At 42.4% G+C, this 23621-nt stretch overlaps 1 protein-coding gene and 1 pseudogene across 1 annotated transcript; one reads left to right on the top strand and one right to left on the bottom strand.

Moving 5' to 3' along the window:
- The first annotated feature begins 927 nt into the window (after positions 1–927).
- On the top strand, positions 928–3878 carry LOC147632390 (uncharacterized; annotated as a pseudogene).
- Positions 3879–8699: 4821 nt separating this feature from the next.
- LOC147632389 (uncharacterized) lies at positions 8700–9870 on the bottom strand. The gene is made up of 2 exons (XM_086806854.1): positions 9258–9870; positions 8700–9141 (listed from the first exon to the last, which is right to left on the bottom strand). The coding sequence occupies exons 1-2, from the start codon at positions 9728–9730 to the stop codon at positions 8862–8864; spliced, it is 753 nt and encodes a 250-aa protein (XP_086662980.1). The 5' UTR covers positions 9731–9870; the 3' UTR covers positions 8700–8861.
- Positions 9871–23621: the final 13751 nt, after the last annotated feature.

Below are 23621 nucleotides of genomic sequence, written 5' to 3'. Positions count from 1 at the left end.
CCGGTTACATCACACAGTGCCCAATGAAGCCGGGCACCTCCTACTATCTACACCTACAACTTCATCAACAACTTCACCATCACTGGGCAGCGTCGAACTTGGAACGCTTTGGTGGCACACCCACCTTGCTTGGATGCGCATTGCATGTCACAGTCCACTGCACACTTGCGCATTTCCAGCGGCAACGGTGCAACCTCTTCCTTGAAAATAAATCGAAGAAAAGTTCCTAGGGCCCAGGCGAAGAACATTATCATTGTCAAAAATAATTTTCGCTAAAAGAAAAGCGCCCACAATTTTCTGTGCTTCGATCTACCCAATAATAATACTCCTCCTTTACAGAAGCATCCTGCTCTTGCTACATCTTTCTTCTGATTTCTCTCTCAGGTTAGTCATTTTTACCTAATCTTCCAAGTAGCCTTGCATTCATCTTCACCTTATCTTACTTAATCTTGCATTGATCGTCAGTGTGCTTACTTTTAATTTCACCTTAGCTTACTTGATTTTAAGTCTCCTTAATCTTGCATTTTTTTATCACGATTCATTGCTATGTATTTTGTTCATGAGGTTCTTGTAAAATAGCTAATTTTTTTCATGGAGTTATATATATATATATGATAACTGATGCTCGTGTCTCAAGATAACTAAAGAATATGTGTCTCATCTGTTTATGATAACTAATGCTCATGTCTCAAGATTGTTATATGTGTTTATTTAATCATATAATTCATTAAGATAGACTTTAATCTTATTTTAATAGGTCTCAACTATCATCATGAATGAAGCAAATACCAACAAGACATCTCGGATTGGAAGACCTAGAAATGATCCTAGGCAAAAGAATATCAAGGATGCTTCTGGCCTAAAGCGAAGGGATGCCATTAACTTGAACGAAGAAGTTGTCGAAGCAAGTTCTCTTCTGGGAGGAACATGACAATGTTTGAGCAGCTTGAAAAGAAGGTAAGAACTTTCATTCCACAATGGAAACAAATACATACATGGGCACGCCCTTTTTCTAAAAATTAGAAAGTAAGAGTAAGATGCTTGTGGTGTAACGAATTCGGAATGAATAACCCTTATGGTAAAGAGGGGGCTACAAACATTCAGCTTCCCGTTCTTGATAAACATGTGGAATCGGATGCACATAAGCTAGCTGCCCAAAGGTGGAGGCTCAAAAGCCACAAAGATGTATTGCCAATTGAAAAGCATGCAGAGCTTATGGTTGATGCCGAGAAAAGTCGCATCATAAGTGTTATGCAAACAATGTATTTCATTGTGGTTGAGGACTTGCCTTTGGACTTTTCCAAGTCTCAATGCGAGTTCTTTTACGATACATGGGTACTCCAAGAAGAATGACCATCAATGATGAGTATTCTGCATATACCAATAGAACTTCCGGAATGGAGTTTCTCAAAGCCGCAAGAGAGCACTATTGGGGAACCCTTAAAGCCTCCATTGGCAAAAGTCCATTCTTTTCGGTGTTGATCGATGATAGTACGGATCTCACCTTGGAAAAGCACATGATCGTGTATATAACTTACCTAGAAGATGAAGGTAATAGTCCATGCGCTTGCAAGTTTGTAGCTTTGCTCCCGTTGGATGATGGGAAAGCCCAAACAAAGCTCAATGCATTGATGACTCTCTTGGAAGAAATGGGCTTGTCTCTTGTGAAGCTCGTTGGTTTGCATCGGATGGAGCCTCATGTATAAGAGATGTTAACAATGGAGTGCTTGCCAAATTGCAAGAGAAAGTGCCACATATCATTGGCGTACATTGCATTGCTCATCGGGAAACGCTTGTGGTCTCAGATGCATGTGATAGATCTGTGGAATTTGGGTTTTTGGATGCTTTTGCCAATAGAATTCATGCATGGGTGGGAAGGTCCACACAATGTCACAAGAATCTGGATAGGTTGATGAAGGCATTTAGTCTTAAACCCTTAAAAGTTCTAAGGATACATAGTGTTCAATGGTTATTAAGGGGTAAAGTTATGAAAAGATTAGTGGATACGATGCCCGCCCTCTTGAGTGACTTTAAGGAGAATGATGCAAATCTCTATAACATTGCTCTAGATTTCAAGTGCAATTCTTGATGGCGGATGTATTGCATAAAATGAACATTCTCAATAAGAAGTTTCAAAAAGGTTGTGGATATCACGGATGTTGCAAATGCCTTAGATGTTGTTATTGAGCTCCTTCAAAAGAGGTATTTTGGTAATCCATTTGGGTATGGTTCAAAGAACTATAGAGAGTTCTTGAATAAGGTCAACAATCATGCACTTGTCTATATTCGAGAGAATGGTTGTGTTGAAAGGCATGCTTTGCATTACTCTTTGTTGCCAAATTCGACTAGTGGAGGGGAACTATGATTGCATCACACTTGCCAAGGCATTTGTTAGTGAATTAATCAATTGAATAAATGCTAAATTTACCGATTCGCCTCTTTTCAATGCGACAAAGCTTTTTTCTCCTGCTAGCTATGAGAAGGATGTTCGTGAGTGACTTTAAGGAGAATGATGCAAATCTCTATAACATTGCTCTACAACGTTTCAAGTGCAATTCTTGATTCATTTTATGGTGGATGTATTGCATGAAATGAACATTCTCAATAAGAAGTTTCAAAAAGACTATGTGGATATCACGGATGTTGAAAATGCCTTAGATGTTGTTATTGAGCTCCTTCAAAAGAGGTGTTTTGGTAATCCATTTGGGTATGGTTCAAAGAACTATAGAGAGTTCTTGAATAAGGTCAACAATCATGCACTTGTCTATGTTCGAGAGGATGGTTGTGTTGAAAGGCATGCTTTGCATTACTCTTTGTTGCCAAATTCTACTAGTGGAGGGGAACTATGATTGCATCACACTTGCCAAGGCATTTGTTAGTGAATTAATCAATTGAATAAATACTAAATTTACCGATTCACCTCTTTTCAATGCGGCAAAGCTTTTTTCTCTTGCTAGCTATGAGAAGGATATTCGTGAGTGACTATAAGGAGAATGATGCAAATCTCTATAACATTGCTCTACAACATTTCAAGTGCAATTCCTGATTCATTTTATGGTAGATGTATTGCATGAAATGAACATTCTCAATCAATAAGAAGTTTCAAAAGACTATGTGGATATCACAAATGTTGCAAATGCCTTAGATGTTGTTATTGAGCTCCTTCAAAAGAGGTATTTTGGTAACCCATTTGGGTATGGTTCAAAGAACTATAGAGAGTTCTTGAATAAGGTCAACAATCATGCACTTGTCTATGTTCGAGAGGATGGTTGTGTTGAAAGGCATGCTTTGCATTACTCTTTGTTGCCAAATTCTACTAGTGGAGGGGAACTATGATTGCATCACACTTGCCAAGGCATTCGTTAGTGAGTTAATCAATTGAATAAATGCTAAATTTATCGATTCGCCTCTTTTCAATGTGGCAAATCTTTTTTCTCCTGCTAGCTATGAGAAGGATGTTCGTATTCGAGGTCAAACACACAAGGGATTTATGGATCAACTATGTACAAAGTTTGGTGTTCAAAGGAGTAAGCTTATAGATGCAATGCAATGTGAGTTTAAAGTGGATCATTTTTGTCTCACATTGTACAAAGCAAATCAAAGCTTTACTTTCCACGAACCATGGGGACATTGTCATGGTGAAACGGAGTGGGTTGAATCTTATTCAAATCTCATAAAGCTTTGGCAAGCACTACTTGTGGTTCCGGTGAGCACCACCGCATGTGAAAGGGGGTTCTCAAAGCAGAATCGTATCAAAGATAACGAGAGGAGTAGTCTTATTGACTATGTTAGACACTCTCATGATTTTGTCATTATCGGCACCACATGCTTTGGATGATGTGGATTGGGAAAAGATTTATGACACATGGCCTCCATGAAGTTTCGGAGAGTTCGACGTTTGTCTTCCTAGTTTTGCACAAGGTATGATGATTGATTATGCAACTTTTTGGTTATGGGATGACTATGTATGCTATGCGAGTTTTTGGCATTGCAACGTTTTGGTGATGGGATGACTATGTATGTTGCAAAATTTTTGGAAGGAAACTTAAAATGTATGCATCTTTGTGGTGTAAAGTGATCGGCTATGTAAGTTGTAACTTTTTGAGAGAAAATGGGCTATGTAGGTCTTATGTGATTGACAACGTAATTTCTAAAACCTTCTGAGATTGGTAAGTATTGCATCCTTAAGAGTGAATTATCTACTCATTATAAAACTATTTGGATTTCAAGTGGCTATGTAAGTTTTTAGGTATGTTGAAAGTGGATCACCTTTTTTCTTCTCTAACCTAGCTTGTGTAGGCCACTTCACTACAATGGTAGATGTTTTATCCATAATGAAGAAAGACTCGATTGCTTCATTCTCAAAGATAAAAAACTTATTGAGGTAAGAATAAAATAACTCAACTTTAACATTATCTTCTATTGTGATTTCTCAAGTATCTTATCTTTTGGCATGGTTTTTAAGATGGACAAGAGGATAAAAACTTTATTCAATAAACATGGGCAAGATGGAATCAAGATGCGTCAACAAAGGGTATTTCTTTTCATTGTTTTCAAATTTTAATTTTTTTTGTTTTTTTGTATTGCAACACTTTTAAAAGTTTTATTTTTGTAATCTCATAGCTTAGTATATAACTCCACATAAATTATAATGATGTAAATTTGTAGACAAACTCAAGGCGTATAGAAGAATATTAAGATTTTGTGTATAAAATGCTTCTAGGCTCTACTTAATGGTTTATGGGAAGTCCAAAAATTTTTGGGGGATGCATAGTGAAGACCTACCATTATGTGTAGTTTCAAGCGGGAAGACCAAGCTTCATTCTGGTCTTCCAAAAAAATACCAAGGAAGGTCTTCCATTTTCAGCCCTGCTCTATAGATAGCTTAGCTATGCCTCCTTTCCGGAAGGAATGGTCTGTCTATAGAGAGACTCTTATGCTTTCCAAGAAAGCTGTACTAGGGTTGTTGGAGACCTCCAGTGTTAAACGATAACACGCCTTGATGCTGGCACATCTTCAATTTGATTCCAATGATGTGCCCTTGCAAGTATTTATGCTAATGAACTCCCTTGTACATTGATCTACATCAAACAATGATAACAATTTCAATAAGATTCAACAAATCTTGGTTTTTAAATTTGGCTCGAGCTCCAAAGGAACAAATTTAATAACTATGAGTAATTACTTTCATAAAACACATCAAAGTTGCAAAGAGTAGAAAAGATGAAAAACTTTTTGCCAATTATGTAGCCATTGTTATCTCTTGCAGGGATCTTCATCTTTGGTTTTTGGCTGGCATGATCATCTATGAGGAGGCTGGTGATGGATCTTATATTCTCTCCTTCATTGTTATTAACCACTCTGTTGGTTAATATGGTTTTGCTTGTCTAACCTACTGTAAGGTTCTTTGCTATCTTACCCATAGGAACGAGTACTTATCTTTTGTAAGATAGTGTTGGAACATCCAAAACAATCTTAATACAAGCTTAATGTTAAACAGGAAAAGTCTACGAACTTAGTGTACATAGTTGCTTAAGATTAATGATAAATGACGGACCATTTTTAAGTTTGGTTAGCCTAATATATGAAAACTGGTCATTTGTATATAAGTCATTTTTGATAATAAGCGCTATATAATCATTCCATTGCAGCACTTTTCTTCTGAGCTCTACGTCTTCTCTCTTCTTGCTTGCTCACATGCTATTGTGTTCTTACTTGCTTGTTGATGGATGCTTTTTTGGATAGGTATGGTTATAGGCTTTCCTCTTGTATTAGCTTCTTCTTTTCCTACCTCCTTTTATGAGAGAGAGCCATCATGAAGGACCATCTCTTCTTTTCCTACCTCCTTTTATGAGAGAGCCATCATGAGAAGGACCATCTCTTCTTGCCTCCATATAGGCATTGAGAGCTTTCCCTTCATCCCTTTTGCAAAGGAGCATTCCATTATGACAACAGAGTGAGGATATGATGGACGCGCTAGTATACGTACACTGAAAAGTTGTGCTTGTGGCTCGAAGGCAAGACCCAACGATAGATGCTTCGACAAGGCTAGGTAAGCTCTTGACTTGAATATATTTTGTGTCACTACTGGGGACTAGCCTAAGTCTTACCTTCGTTTTTTCGCCCATTCCAAGCTATCACTATGTGTACAACATAATGGAGGCATAGCTAGGCAAGATTTGACAAGTTAGTAGACGAGTGCGTACGGTCTGTCTATCAGCCCGGCAACTATGTGTATTTTTATTGCTCTTAATTCTTTTTCTCAGTGTGCTACTGGCCCGATCCTCCTAGCTCAGCTACTAGCTGGGCTAGTAGAACACTAGAAAACAATCCAAGTTTGAACTAGTATGTTGTTCTCCCATCACTTGGTCTACCTTCGTCTTTTCCAAGAATCCTTGTTGTTGTACCTACACCTCAATTTATTCACCTGTCTTCATCCTCAACCTCATCTCCTTACCATACCCTCCATCTCTCTCTTTTCATTAAACGTTCATGCATAAGCTCTCTCTCTCTCTCTCTCTCTCTCTCTCTCTCTCTCTTGTCTCCCACCAATTCATGTATAAGCCCTCTCTTCTCTCCCACAAGCATACAACAAGAAAAGGTATGTGTTGACATGAAGGCATTCATTATATCAAGGATTAATGCTAAGATTATACGTGCGAGTAGGGTTAATGCTATTTACCACTACTTGTGTATGCTATTACCTTGATTTTTCTTCACTTCTTCTCTTGAATCAATTTTTCTTATTATAATAAGTAGGGTATGTGTGGCTTGTATTGTTTTATCTCATATAATATTTGACTTTTTTGGGTTTTTAGAGGAAATTCACATAACTACTATAACCCTCCCTTACACATAAGGTGAGCAACCTCTCTAATGCTCTATTTTTATGTGGGTTCTCTAATTCTCTGATGCTCTATGGTCTTTACTTTTTCAAAAACATCTCTAGGTGTTTTTGTAAGTGTTTTGAGGTGCTAACACCATCTTACACAACTCCTCTCTAATCCAATCAGCTTGTTAATTCAAGTTGGTAATCTTTGCTTTTTTAAATTCATGCATTATCGGAACCCTAGGGTGGAGGGGTCTTTTTTTGTGCTTTTAGTCTATATTTATGCTCTCTATGTCTATGCTTTATGCATGCTCTATGCTTAATGGGGGTGTGGTAAATGTTGTACTTTTCCAAGATGGGGACCATACACTTGCAAGCGTTCATCACAGGAATCTAGCATCTTTTGAAGGTTTCTCTAAGCAAGTGTCTAGTATGCTCAGTGGGGGTGTGTGGTCAATGGTGGACTTTTCCAAGATGGGGATCGTACAACCTTTCATGGGAATCTATTATTGTATGTTTTTTGATATGTGTACTTCATCACTTTGGACCATGCATGGTGTATAAGCTTTTAGAAATGTACATCGATAGGCTAATCCTCAATGTGCGTGTTCTAGTGGCACTCAACACTCACACTTTCCCAAATGGGGACCATACAGCCTTTCATGGGAACCTAGTATTATATGTCTTTTGATGTGTGTATTTCCTCACTTCTGATCATGCATAGTGTATAAGCTTTTGGCAATGTGCATCGGTAGCCTAATGCTCAATGAGTATGTATCTAGTGGCACTTACACTTTCCAAAGGAATCTTTTTTTGGGTTGATTACATGCACTTTTAATTTTTTGTTTGATTGAATATTTTTTGCATGTGATGATACGGATATATTTCACATTTTGAGTGTGGCATGTGTATTAGTAGGCTAGTGCTTGATATGAATATACTATCAATGCTCAAAGTCTAACAAGGCCTCTCTTGGGTAGAAGGCCATTCATTTGCAAAGTTCATGTTGATCGGGTATTCTTTTCTATTTTGGATTCCTCATTTTAGGGTTATGGTGCACGTATCCAGAAACGTCCATCAATAGGCTAATGCTTGATGTTTGTGTATGTGTTTGAAAACTTTTTGCAAGTCAAGATTGTTCCACTTATGATTTTCCATTATGAGAAACCATTATTTCAATACAAATTTTTACCCTTCTTAAGTCAATGATAAATTTTACCTCCTTTTTTCACATGCAATTTCCTCTCTCCAAGTGAGTGGGAAATCCTTCCAAGTAATAAATGGCACTTTGGGTTGTTATTTCAACCTTAAACATATGGGTCCAACAGGTAGCTGCCAATTTATATACAAGAATTGAATAGCGACCGGCCATTCGGCCCATTTCCTTCTACCATTTCTGCAGTATTTACCGACCTCCTCTCTCTCTCTCTCTCTTCTCTCTCTCTCAACAGGCTCGTCACTAGTTTCTTTGCTATGGGGGAAAAGCCTCTATTAGAGCCTTTATTATGTGAAAGGTGATGCTAAAAACTCGCAGAGAATGAAGACGTATCTGAACCCGGCTCGAGCAACAAAAAAAGAATGAAGACATACGATGTACCGACCGCACAGCCACAGATCTAGATCGCTACCTTAACAAAGCCAAAACCAAAACCAAAACGTGGAGAGCCTTCCACGCAGTAGAAAAGGATGACAACTACACCATCCACATAAAGAAAGGCCAGGACGTCGAAGGAGGGATAGTCTCGGTCACCTACTAGTCTCAGGACATGGGTTCACCATCAGTTCGTTGGAGACTCAAAACGAAGAAACTTTCGTCAGAGTCCAGTTGCAGATGAGTTATGAAGCCATAAGGCATTAGCACAAATTAGGCTTAGTACACTAACCGATCTATTAAGGAAAACCGAAAATTGAGGCACCCCTCAAAATCCGAATAAACAATCTCTGGTAAAATGTTAATCCGAGGGGACTAATAGCTACAATTTTGACCATGTATTCACTGCCCAGTTTCCTGGAATCATTTGACAGGATATGGCTAATTGAGCTTGGTCTGGCCCTCGACGGCCGCATCCTCGTGAAGACGAAGCGACTTGAGACTCTTGTAGCGGTTGTTCACATGCCGCTTCGAAATGGCCGCGCTGGAGGCGCACCTGGGAGGGTACGAGTGGTGCTTTAGAACCGACTCACCGGCTGCTGTTCTGCGTCTCTTAACAAAGGGGTTTTCCGGCTTTGCAAGGTCCTCGACGGAAGACACGTGTGCCAATGAGGAGAAAGATTGAGATTTCCCAGAGAAGTAGCGCGACAAGCCTCTCCTCCTGCAGCGAAGCAAAAGGAAGCGGGGTTACTAGAGCACGCCTTAATCTAATGGCAAAAATGAAGCAACAATAAGAGTGATTAAGGCAGGGAAAAGCAGAGGACAATTTAGACTTACTTAACAGGGAGGGCTGCACAAAGTAAGGCTAGATTATCTAGAGGCCCTTCGTGTTGGGGGGAAGCTGTTGCATATGGCGACAACGTTGAAGATGCAGAGCTGCTACTGACTTCTGCATCATCATCATCAGAGCTTGACGACATGAAGCAAGAAGAGACTGATGACTCGGAGTTCTCCATGCTATCAGGCCCTTCACACAGAGCCCTACTGCTGGCAGCCTTGTGATGAAGGGCCTGTTCCATAACATTGCTGCTGCTGCCGGCGGTAGTTTGTTTATTTACTGTTACCACCCCTTGGAAGATGCACCTGATTGAGGAGATATCTGGTGCTGTTAAATAGTTGGAGGAATACCCCATATAGAGGGGTTCTTGCTGTTGTGGAGTACCGAACGGCACCCCCGTGCTATGCTCACGGTGGTGGTGATGGTATATCCTTGTGAGAGGATTTAATTTTTGGCAAGCCATGGAAGCCATGTATATAGACTTAGGGTTGTTGGCTGGTTCACTTGGGACTGAATCAGATGCAATCAAGGATCAAAACCCAACACGAAACGCTTACAGCGATGAAGTATTAGATGAATGGAAGGGGGGCAGGACTCCGAGGAGAATGGCAAAAAGCTAAATAAAAAGCTGTCGTGGAAGAGGATAGTTATCCACGACGGAAGCGGGTGCGGATTCTGGAAGAGGCCCCCCACTTTGAAGTTTGAACTTATCCACCTTTTTCCAAGCTGTCTGAAACCTGCCGAGCGGGGGGCTCCATTTAATTCCATTTTATCCAATTGGAAAAAAATCATTTTCATTTTCGCAACCGAGTTTGAAATATACACGTAACCCTCTGAACCTCCAACCACGAAACCCACACACACACACACCCCCCCAACTGACAAGACCACCACCACCATCTATCCCTTTTTCCAACAAAACATCCCGGATTATTTTTATTCAATAAAATGAATAACATTAGTGTATCACAACAGACACATTGCATCATGAGCGTCCCACCCCTCCCACCATCAGTTTTGCTTGCGGTTTTAAATATATTGAGGGGTGGGACGCTCATTGATCATGAGCGTCCCACCCCTCCCACCATCAGTTTTGCTTGCGGTTATAAATATATTGTAAAACTCCAAGGCAAGCTTGCTTGCCATGCTCGTTGATCACTCTCCCACCATGAAACTTTTGATGAATATATATTGTTATAAAACTCCAATAAAACCGACCTTGCTTCCTAGCCTACCACATGATGATAACGCACTTTTTCCAGTCTCCACCAGAACCAAGATTCGGCCCTATCTCATAATCCAACAACACCTATCTTTTCTGCCCGCCGAGTCATCTCTCATCTTCTCCCCACGACCTGTTCGGCTTGCAGCCTCCCGCCAAGTCTATATTGATCTTTTCGCTTTTTCTCCCTGGGTCCTCGCCCTAATCCAGTCGGCGCACCCCACGCAGACTATACGATGGGAACAGTGTTCGAAAAAAATAATTTTGCCAAAAAGTTAAAAACCTTCATTAGAAATTTGGGAAATTATTAATTGAAGAATTTCTCAAATTTTGGAGGTTTTCCTTCTAAAATTTCCCAAATTTTGCAGGTTTTTGTACCTTCAAGTTAAAAATTTGAAGGTAATTTTCAGAAGTTGCAGGTGCAAATTACACTAAACCCGGGTTTTTTTCGGACAGTGGATGGGAAGGTAAACCGAATTATCAATTTCTGGAGGGGCCCAACTTCCAAATTCATTGCATCTTTGTCGCTCGTGTGCCAAAGGATTACAATGGGCCGCCCACAAAAGAGGAGACGGAAAAATGCTTCTTCGAACTTTTAAAAAATTAGGATAGAACAAGTAGGTGACCAACGCTTTATTTTTGCTTGTATGCATACATGTGTATGTGAGTATGCAAGTGTATTTATTTATACATGTATTTATGTGTGCGTATAAGTTTGTGTGTATTTGTGCGCACATTTATGAGTGTGTGCATGTATGTATATGTGTGTGCATGCATCTGTCTATGTGTGACTCTCTCATAGACGTATATATCTGTGTGTCTCTCTCACATGTATTCAATCAATGCCTCTGTCATGTGCCAAGGCACAACCCTCTCACACACATACATGTGCACATATACTCTCTCTCTTTTCTCACACCTATCTCGCATACACACTCTCACACAAAAACTCTCTCTCACATACACAAATACACACACAACCCCCCTCCACATGTATGTGTGTGACTCTGTGTATATATACGTATGTGTGTGAAAATGTGTTAATATATCATAGTATCAATATAATATTAGTATATATTTATAAAAAATTTATATTTTTATTTATTAATAATATATTTATATTATACTATTATGTATATTTATATATTTACTATATATATATATATTTATTTAATGTTCTTATTTATATATATAACATTATATTATAATATCCTCACTTATTATATGTTTACATATATTGATGTTATGTATATTTGTATTCTATATATATTTTACACTTATTTATTATATATCTTTATATATTTGTATTATATTGTTTATTTAAAGTTTCTTCAACATACCCCTACACTCCTCTCTCTTTCTCTCTCTCTCCCTATTTCTCTTTCTCTCTCTCTTTCCCTTTTCCCAATATATGGCCTTTAATTACCACCCCCCTCCATTCCTCTCTCTCTCTCTCTCTCTCTCTCTCTGGCCGGGAAACACGTGGCTCCTCCCCTCCCCGTCACATCCCCTTCTCTCTTTTCCATAACCCTACACTTTGCCCTTTTCCAACTACCATGTGTCCCTTCCCCTCCCAAAAACTTTCGCATAATAGATAGAATAGATAGATATACACACATACACACACATATATGTATGTGTGTGCATTTAGTCACGTCTCTTTTTGGAGTCGACTAGGTGGTTTGAAACTACGTAAGTGCCGGGTCGTCCAAAGAAAGAGATAGAGAGAGAGAGAGAGAGCGGCAAGCTTGGGGAGAGAGAAAGAGTAAAAGTAAATTTTAATAAAATATATATTAAATTAGCCTAGTAAATTTAATATATATATGCATGTGTGTGTGTGTGCATTTATTTATGTTTGAAATACACACACACACATATTAAATACATGTATGTGTGTATTTACATTTACTAATGCAGTTGCGCCCAATGTGATAAGCCAACGCGCAATTGTTGAGCTACCATCTGCCTCAATGTGGGGAGATTGAGTATGAATGTAAGCAGGTTAGTTTCTATGGCTATCTAGATTCTAGACAACCTATCACATCTAGACATGAATAACTTAACACAAGATTGAATACAACACAGATAGAGATGAGTAGATAGAAAGCAACAGTGAGACGAGACATAATCCATTCCTGAAGATTATAGTGCAATACCTTAGAAGAACTCTGTGAACTACCTTCTCAACTCTCTTGTGTCCCTATATTCGGTGTCGTTCCTCTTCTCAGAGCCTGAGTAGACTCGACATGTAACTCTATCCAGATGGTGATGCTGCATACCCTCTATAGTCTCAACTGGGTAGACTAGACTCCCCTCACTTCTCTATCCCCTTATTTGACTAATCCGCTTCTTTGCATTACAACCATGGGTACTACCCATTCATCAAGAAGATGTTTACAAGTTTGTTGCAAAACAAGAAGACCCACTTTGTTGCACAACGCTCAATCCAGCAGGTAATCTTGGCAGTGGCCAAACGGGCTAGTTGGCTGCCAACACCTGGCGATCATGTAGACGTTGTGCCAACACCCACAATTATGGCTTGAAAAAATTTGTCGCTAGATTGCAACTTGGTCTGGATCCTCCTATCTGGATTCCTTACGTCGCTGAATTGCAACTTGGTCTGGATCCTCCTATCTGGATTCCTTGCGTCCTGTTCCAGATGCCTTCTTCTAGTAACTCCTCCATGGCAATGCCCCCTGAGATGAACTTGATAGGGCGATTGGAGGCATACCACGGCTCTTGCTGCTCACCCAAGCACGCCCAATGCGAGTTCTTTCATTAGCTTTTCGGGATTGCACTTCAATGGACCTTGCTTTTTCGGATGCCTCGCCCTTGCCCTATGCATTACTTCCACTATTTGCTTGGGGGTGATGAGGTCCTCTTTGAACACTGTCTATTCTAGTTCCTTGGGCCTTCTTGACTCCATTTCCACCCATAAGGTGGTGTTCCTATAGGTTCGTGCCTTGGTGTCTATTGGTTGACTCCATTGGCGAGGGGCTTTAGCAGGGTCACCCTTTAAATGAGCTATTGCCACCTCACCTGGATCCATGAGTCATAAGAGACCGCTACTTCCTCGTACTGCTCTAGATCTGGGGGGAGGGGTTTCTTCCTTGTCCTGCTACACGTGCTTGTGAGCTGCCCTGCCCCTTCCTGGTTGTGGCGGCTCTACAGAGAGTGATGGCACTGGAGATGACAGAGGCGGGTTCTTTTTGTTTGTTTTGCCGCCAGTTCTCTGGTGTCTGGTGATGCCAGAGAGAGTTTTTTATGTGTGTGTGTACATTGTTGAGGTTGCCGCCTTTGGCACAGAGTGGTGTGTTGCCTTTACTGCCGCAGAGCTAAGAGCAAAGTTTTCTTTTTGGTTGGGTAGTCGCCTTAAAATGCAGAATGGCGAGCTCTTTGGTGGCCAGCTGGCCGAGCTCATGTTGGTGTTTTTTCCCTTTTTGCCGCTGGTGTTTGATCCTGAGACGACCTAGAGAGTGGGTGTGTAGCTATGTTTGGGATTGGCACAGAGAGAGAGAGAGTATGCCATGTTGCACTTACTGCCAACAACAGAGCGATGTTTTCTGTGAGGGTTCCGCCTCTGAGCACAGAACTCGTGTGTGTTTTTTTCTTTGGTTGGCTGCAGACAGTAGGTCTAAGCACATAAAGGTATTTCTTTTGTTTTTTTCCTTGCCGCTGTCAGACGTTTTTCTGTAAAGGTGTTTTGAGTCTGTGTACATATGGGATGCATGGTGTGCAATAAAACTTTGCCCTGAATGCCCTGGCAATTGTACAGACTGAATGGCTTTGGAGTGAGTTAGTGCATGCATTTTTCTTTGGAGCAGCTGCTGGAGACTTGAAGCTTTTATTGTATGAGCTTTTTATTGGTAAAAAAGGTGTTTTGGATGTGTGTAAATAAGAGGTGTTTTGGATGTGTGTAAATAAGAGGTGGATGAGCATGAGGGTGTCAATGATTGGGGCTTTGATGAGCTCATGGTGGAAATGGATGTACATATGCTGGTTTATGTGGAGAGAGCCCAATTTAGACTGTAAATATTGAAATCTCTCAGGTGACGCCAGCAAAATATGGATTACTCTTATGCTTGAGTTGGAGAGTCTTTCAGGTTTGGAATGGTCGTGTTTGGTAGTCATGATGCTGATGATGGTGGCTGTGGGCAGCTCTGGCACTGGTTTTGGAAAGTATGGGCGCAGCGTGATGACCCGAAGTACAAGGAAAAGAAGAGCCCTTGTAGCTTTAAAAAAAATAATAAAATATATACACATGGCCACGTGGGGGTTTGTGTAGTGGCCAGCACAGACATCTCGAAAGCCAGCGAGAACGCCTAGAAGGTGGTAGAGCAAATGAAAAGGAGTGTAGAGCGAAGACATGAAGGACGCCTGGTGGAGAAGAGGACAGAGGCGAGACGAGGTAAGGGAGCCGCCTTGTGAGAGGCCAGAGAGAAAACGGGCGAGTAGAGAGACCCTGGGTCATCGACGAGAAGAGAAGGGACTGCTTGCAGAGGCGCTGGTGTAGACGAAGGCGAGGAGGGTGAGGAACCGCCTTGCTGAGGAACCAGAGAAGTGGCGCTGAGGTGCAGCTGTGCAGAGGGCTCCGATTTCTGAAGACAAGCGAAGAGCTCCAGAAGGTTGCCACCTTGTGTTGCTAGTGAGTAACTGCTGGTGTGGGCAGAGCCTGGCATCAAAGGGCGCGCGAGAAGACGACTGGGTGAGCAGAGGTCGCCTGGATGTTGGCCACCTCCTAGGAAGCAGATGGGCGTGGACAGGTGCTTGGAGGCCTGGGAGCCGTGTGTGAAGCGCAAGGGGGTACTATTGCAGCCAGAAGTTGGCGAGTGAGAGGCAAGGCAAGGTTGTGCCGCCTGGAAGACCAAGGACTGGCGAGTGATAGCTAAAGGGCTGCAGGCGCTTTGGACGTGTGAAGAGCCCGCCGGCTGGAGGTGATCGTGTGAAGGGAGCTACGGCCTTGTACGTGAGGAGCGGGGAGTGTAGAAGGAAGGGACCGCTTGCAGAGGCTCTCGGCTGGCGCTGGCTAGAGAAGTTGAGGGTGATCGAGCGAAGGGAAAGGCGACAGAGGAACCACCTTGTGAGCAGCGGCCTGGAGCGAAGGCAGTGCAGAGAGAAGAAGAGAGCCTTGGGTCGAGCTGCTAGGGCTCTGGAGTGCAGCTGCAAGTGGAAGGGGAGGCCACCTTGAAGTGGTACCCACAGCAAGAAGGCGTGGAGTGCTGACTGCAAGAAGAAGAAGGAGGACAGGGAAACCGTCTAAGAGAGGAGAGCTGGCAAAGTAGATTGGAGAGGAAGCTGGCCTGAAGCTGGTCAATTTAATAAAATTATGTGTGATGGATCACCCCTTGTAAATGGATAATAAGGTTTGTGTTGATGATATGTGAGTGGCTTAGCCTTGCTGACAGATAAAGGCTTTGATAATGAGATATGTGAGCTGTTGAAACTGCCTTTCTTTGGGTATCTCTGGGTGTGGTAGAGAGAGAGAGAGAGAGAGAGATTTCTATTTCCAGCAGTGTGCTGGTGGTTCCCTTTGTGTTTATTATGTCTTCCAAGGCTGCTGGGTAGGTAGCTATAGAGGCATTTCTTCGTTTCCCAGCCTCCCGATAGCTTTCTGGTGCCCCCACTGAGGATAGCTCTGCTATTTTCTTCAGTTTACTAGGGTGTAAGCCCTAGGAGTTGAGAGTTTCAGGGAAGGTTTTTTTTGGGATTTGAGGTGAAGTTTGGGGGTTAAAATGATATCTTATCCAGAGTTTTATGGTAGCCCTAATGAGGATGTGGCAGATTTCTTGGAAAGGATGGAGGTTGCATGCATAAGCAACTACATCAATGAGTCGGCACAGGTGTTGCGGCTGCTGAGCATTTGCTTGCAAAGGGATGCAAGGACCTGGTACAGGGCTTATGAGGAGTCATTGAGGGTTGCTGTTCCACGTACCGATATGACGGAGAATGGATTAAAGACAGCACTTAGCAACAGGTTCAAGAAGGTAGAAGACCCCGACAAGGTTTGGCATGAGGTGCAAGCTCTGACACAAGGTGAGTTTGAATCAATAGATGATTATATGAAGAAATTTTCTTTGCTATGGGAGAATTTATGCAGGGCTTTAGGGGAAGACCAGGTACCTCCTGACATGATGAAAAAAAACAAGTTTGTAGCTGGGCTTAAGAGGAGTATTCGCTGGAAAGTGGAATTGAAGAAGCCCAGGTCTTATGAGGATGCGGTAGAAATTGCTAAATCAAAGGATTGGAAGCTGCAACGGATGAATCAGCTGGGGATGATTCCAATTGTAGCACAGCCGCGGAGATTCGTAGAGTGGAGGCTACACCCATGAATGCCGTGATTGAGAGGATGAAGCCCACTGCTGAAGCCCAAGCTATGCAGATGGTACCACAAGCTAGTCAAGGAGTACCTATGGTTCCTGCAGGTTTTGATGAGGGATTGCGACAGGATATGAAACATATGGTTGATCTTATGAAGAATTTGAGCTTAAATTTAATGGGAAGTACAGGTGGTGGACGTGGTAGAGGCAGAGGCAATAATCATGAAGGGGGAGATGGACAAGCAGGGTATGGACGTGGTCGCGGTAGGAGCCATCGTTTCATCCCTACATGCTGGAACTGTGGTGAGCTTGGTCAGCTGAGTACAGATTGTGATAAGCCTCAGCGTATGGGTGGTGATATGTGCCCACTACCTTCACAGTTACCTAACAGGTCAAATGACTATCGTATTGATATCAGGGATCAAGCAGGCCCCAGTGGAATCACAGCTGAAGAGAAGGGAAAGGCAAAGGCCGTGAATGTTGTTACTCTGGAGAATGTTCAGGTGAGAGAAGAAGGGGATGTGATGCCCGTTGGCAAGCGCACAACGGATGAAAGAGAAGGAAAGGGGGTGGCTGGACCCAGCCATAAGAAGGGGAAGCAGCAGGAAGGAGAAGATGTGAAAGCCAAAAGGAAACGGAAGCCTCATAGAAGGTTCCAGGTGTTAGACTTCCCACTGGGGGATGGGCAAACCAGCTATGACTTGAAATCTGATTTGGTGAACAAGAAGGCCAACATCACCTTTGGGCAGTTGGTGGAGATGGTGCCAAAATTGAGAAGGCAATGGAAGGGACTTGTGAATCCAATGGAAAAGGAGTCAGTCAAAGTACTATCTTTAGAAGAGCTTCCAGATATTTGCCCTATTGTGGAGGTGTGGAGTAAAGGTAGGAACCTTGGTCAGGCCTATATAGATGGAGGAGCTCAAATCTGTGTGATTACCCAATCATGTGTGGAGCAGTCAGGCTTGAGGGTGTCTGGGGTTTCTGGGTTTCGAATCAGGATGGCTAATCATCAAAAGGTAAAATGTCTTGGTATGGTAAAGGAATTGGAAATTGAAGCTTTTAATGTTAAAGCTACTGTAGATTTTCATGTGATGCCTGCGGGTCTTGGTGCTTTTCCATTATTCTTGAACGACCCTGGTTGCGAGTGGTGGGTGCAGTAAGTACAAGACTGGAGGTATGGGACCATTTCTTTGCATAATAAGCGAGGTAATAAAAAATCTTTTGAGATGCATAGTAGGAGATCTTTGAATGATGTGTGGGAGAGGCCACAGGATTCGAGTGAAGAGAAAACTACCACCAGTACCTTTGAATCAGAGATGGATTCATCAACCACTGCTTCTAGTGGAGAAGAGGCAGATGTGGCTTTCCTAATATCAGAGGCCACAGGATTCGAGTGAAGAGGAAACTACCACCAGTACCTTTGAATCAGAGATGGATTCATCGACCACTGCTTCTAGTGGAGAAGAGGCAAATGTGGCTTTCCTAATATCAGAGCAACAAGGTAATGAAGATAAAGTAGTGCATGAAGTGGGTGCTAAGGGAGAAGACACTTTGGGGTCGTATGAAGTGATCGAGGAATTACTACAGCCAAAGATAGAAGTGAAGAAGAAGCAGGAGCTGATTAAAGGAATGCTGAGTCCGGATCTCTCGAGTGGAGAAAAGGTTACATATGTTAATATGTTGTCTCATTTTCCAGAATTGTTCATCACCTCTTATAGGGAGATTCGAGGATTTAAAGGGCCAGATTTGAAGATTGAATTGAAAGAAGGAGTAAAAACAGTTAGGCAAAAGCTTCGCAGGATGGGACGAGAACAAATGTAGGCCCTGAGAGAGGAAGTTGATAAGCTGTTGAGTGAGGTTTCATTACACCAGTGGACACAGCTGAGTGGGTAAGTCCTACAGTGGTGAGTCCAAAGAAGGATGGCAGGTGGCATATATGTGTGGATTTCAGTCTTTGAATGCTGCTACAAAGAAGGATTCTTACCCCCTACCTTTTTTGGATGAGATCTTGGATACTGTAGCTGGATATGAAAGGTATAGTGTTTGTGATGGGTATTCAGGTTATTTCCAGTTAAAGATTGCAGAAGAAGATCAACGCAAGACGACTTTCATTACACCGTGGGGGTGTTTTTGCTACAAAGTTCTTCCTTTTGGATTGATGAATGGGCCAGCCTACTATCAGAAAAGGGTAAATTGGGTATTATCTCCTTTTTTGAACAAGTTTGTGAAGGATTTTATTGATGATTTTTGTATATACAGCTCTAGGCAAGAGCATTGTGATAAGCTGGCTACAGTTTTTCAGCATTATGATGAGTGTGGTGGTCAATTAAATCCAAAAAAGTGTTTTTTAGCTCAACCGAGGGTGAAACTCTTGGGCCATGTTGTTTCAGAGAATGGTATTGATCCGGATCCTGATAAAGTCAAGTCTCTTCTTCTTCTTCCTACACCAAAGAATACAAGGCAACTGGCTACTTTTGTGCAAAAGGTGAAGTATATGGCTCGATTCATCTCTCTATCTTCACAGTTGTTATATCCTTTGTAGCAAGCAGCAGCAAAGCATGATCCTTTGCATTGGTCGGAGGAGTGTAAGGTAGTTTTCCAAAAAGTGAAAGAGGTGTTGGGAGCTATTCCTACAATGCAAGCGCCTAGCTGGGAACAGGTATTTTATGTCAATCCTTCAGTGGGTGAAGATGCTATTGGAGCTATGTTGTTACAGAAGGGGAAAGAATCACATTATATGCAACCAGTCTACTGTGCTAGCAGGGTAAAACTTGTCAGAGAAAGGTTATTATCAGAGGTGGAACTTGTTATGGTTAGTGTGATGTATGCATGTAGGCGGTTCCACCATTACTTGTTGCCTCGCCCCTTTGTGTTTTTGACGAGCTACACTTTTTTGCCTCAGTTGATAAATGGCACAAATTTATCTAAGGCTATGATGAAGTGGGTGATTGAGTTGCAGGAGTTTACCTTCTCATTCTTGGTGGAAGAGAGTACCAGGGGGCTACCTTAGCTGATCTACTGACATATTAGGAGAACCCTCTTCTTATAAAGGAGGAAACCATCAAGAAGCCAGTTGAGGATGCGACTGAATTGGTGAATGCACACTTATTATATTTTGATGGTTCTTACAGGAAAAGCCATGATGCAGCCTCAGGAGGTTTGGTGCTTTATGATCCACAGGGTTGCCTTGTTTTTAAGAAGGGTGTTAAAGTGGATGCACATAGCAATAATGAAGCAGAGTATCTGACTTTGGAAGTTGGATTGCAAATATGTTTGAAGCATGGTGTACACAGGATTCGCATTCGAGGAGATGCATTGCTTGGTAAAATAGGTATTGGGAGTTTGGAAGTCCAAAAATATATTACTCAAAGAAATGTGTTTCAAGATTAAAGGTTTGCTAAAGGAATTTGAAGCTTGGAGTCTCAAGCATGTGGATCGAGGCCATAATGAGGAAGCTCATGAAGCAGCCCAGGGAATGATTAGTGAAGTTTTTGTTCTTAAAGCTCATGCATCATTTTATTGTGGCAGGGAGAATTTACAGGATGTTGAGGAGTTTTTGTTAACAGGGATGATTCCTAATGGTATTGAAAAATAAAAAAAATATGGTTTCATCAGGAAAGCTGCAAGGTATGTGATGGTTGGTGATACTTTGTATTTGACGGGAATTGACTTGATAATGCGACGGATACCTTGGAAGGAAGAAATCTACAAAATTCTTATGCGGTGGACATTTTGCCTCAAAGATTACCTTGCATAAGGTATTGCAGGAAGGTTATGTATGGCCAAGTGTACATAAGGATGTTAATCATTGGTGCAGGTCATGCAAACAATGCCAAGCTCATAGTAGACGGATATTAAGGCCTGAAATGAGGAAGACAATTCTTGCTTATGATGTTTTTGAAAAATGGGGAATTGATGCTATGGGACCATTGCCTATTACTAGCCGAGGGAAGTGCTACATCTTGACTGCAGTTGATTACCTTTCTAGATGGGTGGAAGCAAAGGCAGTGAAACAAATTACTGCTAAGGATGTGGCAAAGTTTGTAAGTTTGGTGTGCCATTGGAGTTGCTTTGTGATTAGGGTCCAAGTTTTAGAGCAGAGCTTATGGATTATTTGTGTACAAAGATGAAGATCAGTCGCAGTTTTACCACACCTTGCTATCCACAGTGTAATGGCCTGAATGAGCATTTCAATGGTGAGTTGATCAAGATTTTATCTAAGGTGACAGAGCAACAAGGCAAGAATTGGGATCTGGAGTTGCCTGCTGCCTTGTGGGCATACAGGACAGCAATTAAGACTGGTACGGGTTTCACTCCATTTCATCTTGTTTATGGGAAGGAAGCCTTATTGCCTATTGAGGTGGAGATACCAGCTGCTAAAATGTTGGAAAAGATTTTGGAAGAGCCTAAAGATGCCCTTAAAGAGCGGCTGTTATATTTACAAGAAGCACAGCTAAACAGGGATAATGCTTTGAAGCATTATGAAAATATGCAGGCAAGGACGTTGGAGAAGTTCAACAAGAAAATTAAAAGTAAAGGAATTATGAAGGATGATTTGGTATTACGTTATAATAGCAGGCTAGATAATTCCTTTCATAAGAATAACTTTTCAAATTAAGTGGGAGGGACCCTTCTTGGTGATGCAAGGATTTGCAAATGGCACCTATCAATTGGCAGATTTAGATGGGACTTTACATGCTTCCAGGGTAAATGGATACAGGCTGAAGAAGTATTATGCACGTTTGATGGTGATTGTACAGGATGCAGTGTCTGAAGATGTGATTTCAGATGAAGGGTAATTTTTGGATATGGATTTAGGTCTTGAAATGCTTTTTACTGCTGATCATGAATGATTTAGCAGGTTAGGGGTTGGGCAAAGTATGTCAGGCGTTTTTTTGTAAAGGTGTTTTGAGTCCGTATACATATGGGATGCGTGGTGTGCAATAAAACTTTGCCCTGAATGCCCTGGCAAGTGTACAGACTGAATGGCTTTGGAGTGAGTTAGTGCATGCATTTTTCTTTGGAGCAGCTGCTGCTGGAGACTTGAAGCTTTTATTGTATAAGCTTTGGTCAAAAAGGTGTTTTGGATGTGTGTAAATAAGAGGTGGATGAGCATGAGGGTGTAAATGATTGGGGCTTTGATGAGCTCATGGTGGAAATGGATGTACATATGCTGGTTTATGTGGAGAGAGCCCAATTTAGACTGTAAATATTGAAATCTCTCAGGCGACGCCAGCAAAATATGGATTACTCTTATGCTTGAGTTGGAGAGTCTTTCAGTTTGGAATGGTCGTGTTAGGAGAGTCTTTCAGTTTGGAATGGTCGTGTTTGGTAGTCATGATGCTGATGATGGTGGCTGTGGGCAGCTCTGGCACTGGTTTTGGAAAGTATGGGCGTGGCGTGATGACCCGAAGTACAAGGAAAAGAAGAGCCCTTGTAGCTTTAAAAAAAATAATAAAATATATACACATGGCCAATAATTTTAATGGCCACGTGGGGGTTTGTGTAGTGGCCAGCACAGACATCTCGAAAGCCAACGAGAACGCCTAGAAGGTGGTAGAGCAAATGAAAAGGAGTGTAGAGCAAAGACGTGAAGGACGCCTGGTGGAGAAGAGGACAGAGGCGAGACGAGGTAAGGGAGCCGCCTTGTGAGAGGCCGGAGAGAAAACGGGCGAGTAGAGAGACCCTGGGTCGCCGACGAGAAGAGAAGGGACCGCTTGCAGAGGCGCTGGTGCAGACGAAGGTGAGGAGGATGAGGAACCGCCTTGCTGAGGAGCCAGAGAAGTGGCGCTGAGGTGCAGCTGTGCAGAGGGCTCCGGTTTCTGAAGACAAGCGAAGAGCTCCAGAAGGTTGCCACCTTGTGTTGCTAGTGAGTAACTGCTGGTGTGGGCAGAGCCTGGCATCAAAGGGCGCGTGAGAAGACGACTAGGTGAGCAGAGGTTGCCTGGATGTTGGCCGCCTCCTAGGTGAAGCAGACGGGCGTGGACAGGTAACCGCCTGGTGCTTGGAGGCCTGGGAGCTGTGTGTGAAGCGCAAGGGGGTACTATTGCAGCCAGAGGTTGGCGACGAGTGAGAGGCAAGGCAAGGTTGTGCCGCCTGGAAGATCAAGGACTGGCGAGTGATAGCTAAAGGGCTGCAGGCACTTTGGACATGTGAAGAGCGCGACTGGAGGTGATCGTGTGAAGGGAGCTGCAGCCTTGTACGTGAGGAGCGGGGAGTGTAGAAGGAAGGGACCGCTTGCAGAGGCTCTCGGCTGGCGCTAGCTGGAGAAGTTGAGGGTGATCGAGCGAAGGGAAGGGCGACAGAGGAACCACCTTGTGAGTAGCGACCTGGAGTGAAGGTAGTGCAGAGAGAAGAAGAGAGCCTTGGGTCGAGCTGCTGGGGCTCTGGAGTGCAGCTGCAAGTGGAAGGGGAGGCCACCTTGAAGTGGTACCCATATCAAGAAGGCGTGGAGTGGTGACTGCAAGAAGAAGAAGGAGGACAGGGAAACCGTCTAAGAGAGGAGAGCTGGCAAAGTAGATTGGAGAGGAAGCTGGCCTGAAGCTTGTCAATTTAATAAAATTATGTGTGATGGATCACCCCTTGTAAATGGATAATAAGGTTTGTGTTGATGATATGTGAGTGGCTTAGCCTTGCTGACAGATAAAGGCTTTGATAATGAGATATGTGAGCTGTTGAAACTGCCTTTCTTTGGGTATCTCTGGGTGGTAGAGAGAGAGAGAGAGATTTCTGTTTCCAGCAGTGTGTTGGTGGTGCCCTTTGTGTTTATTGTCTTCCAAGGCTGCTGGGTAGGTAGCTATAGAGGCATTTCTTCGTTTCCCAGC

Source organism: Cibotium barometz, chromosome 13 (assembly GCF_041138505.1).
Source record: "Cibotium barometz isolate CiBa-2024 chromosome 13, ASM4113850v1, whole genome shotgun sequence".
Classification (NCBI taxonomy): domain Eukaryota; kingdom Viridiplantae; phylum Streptophyta; class Polypodiopsida; order Cyatheales; family Cibotiaceae; genus Cibotium; species Cibotium barometz.
This window is presented reverse-complemented; position numbering and strand designations above follow the sequence as displayed.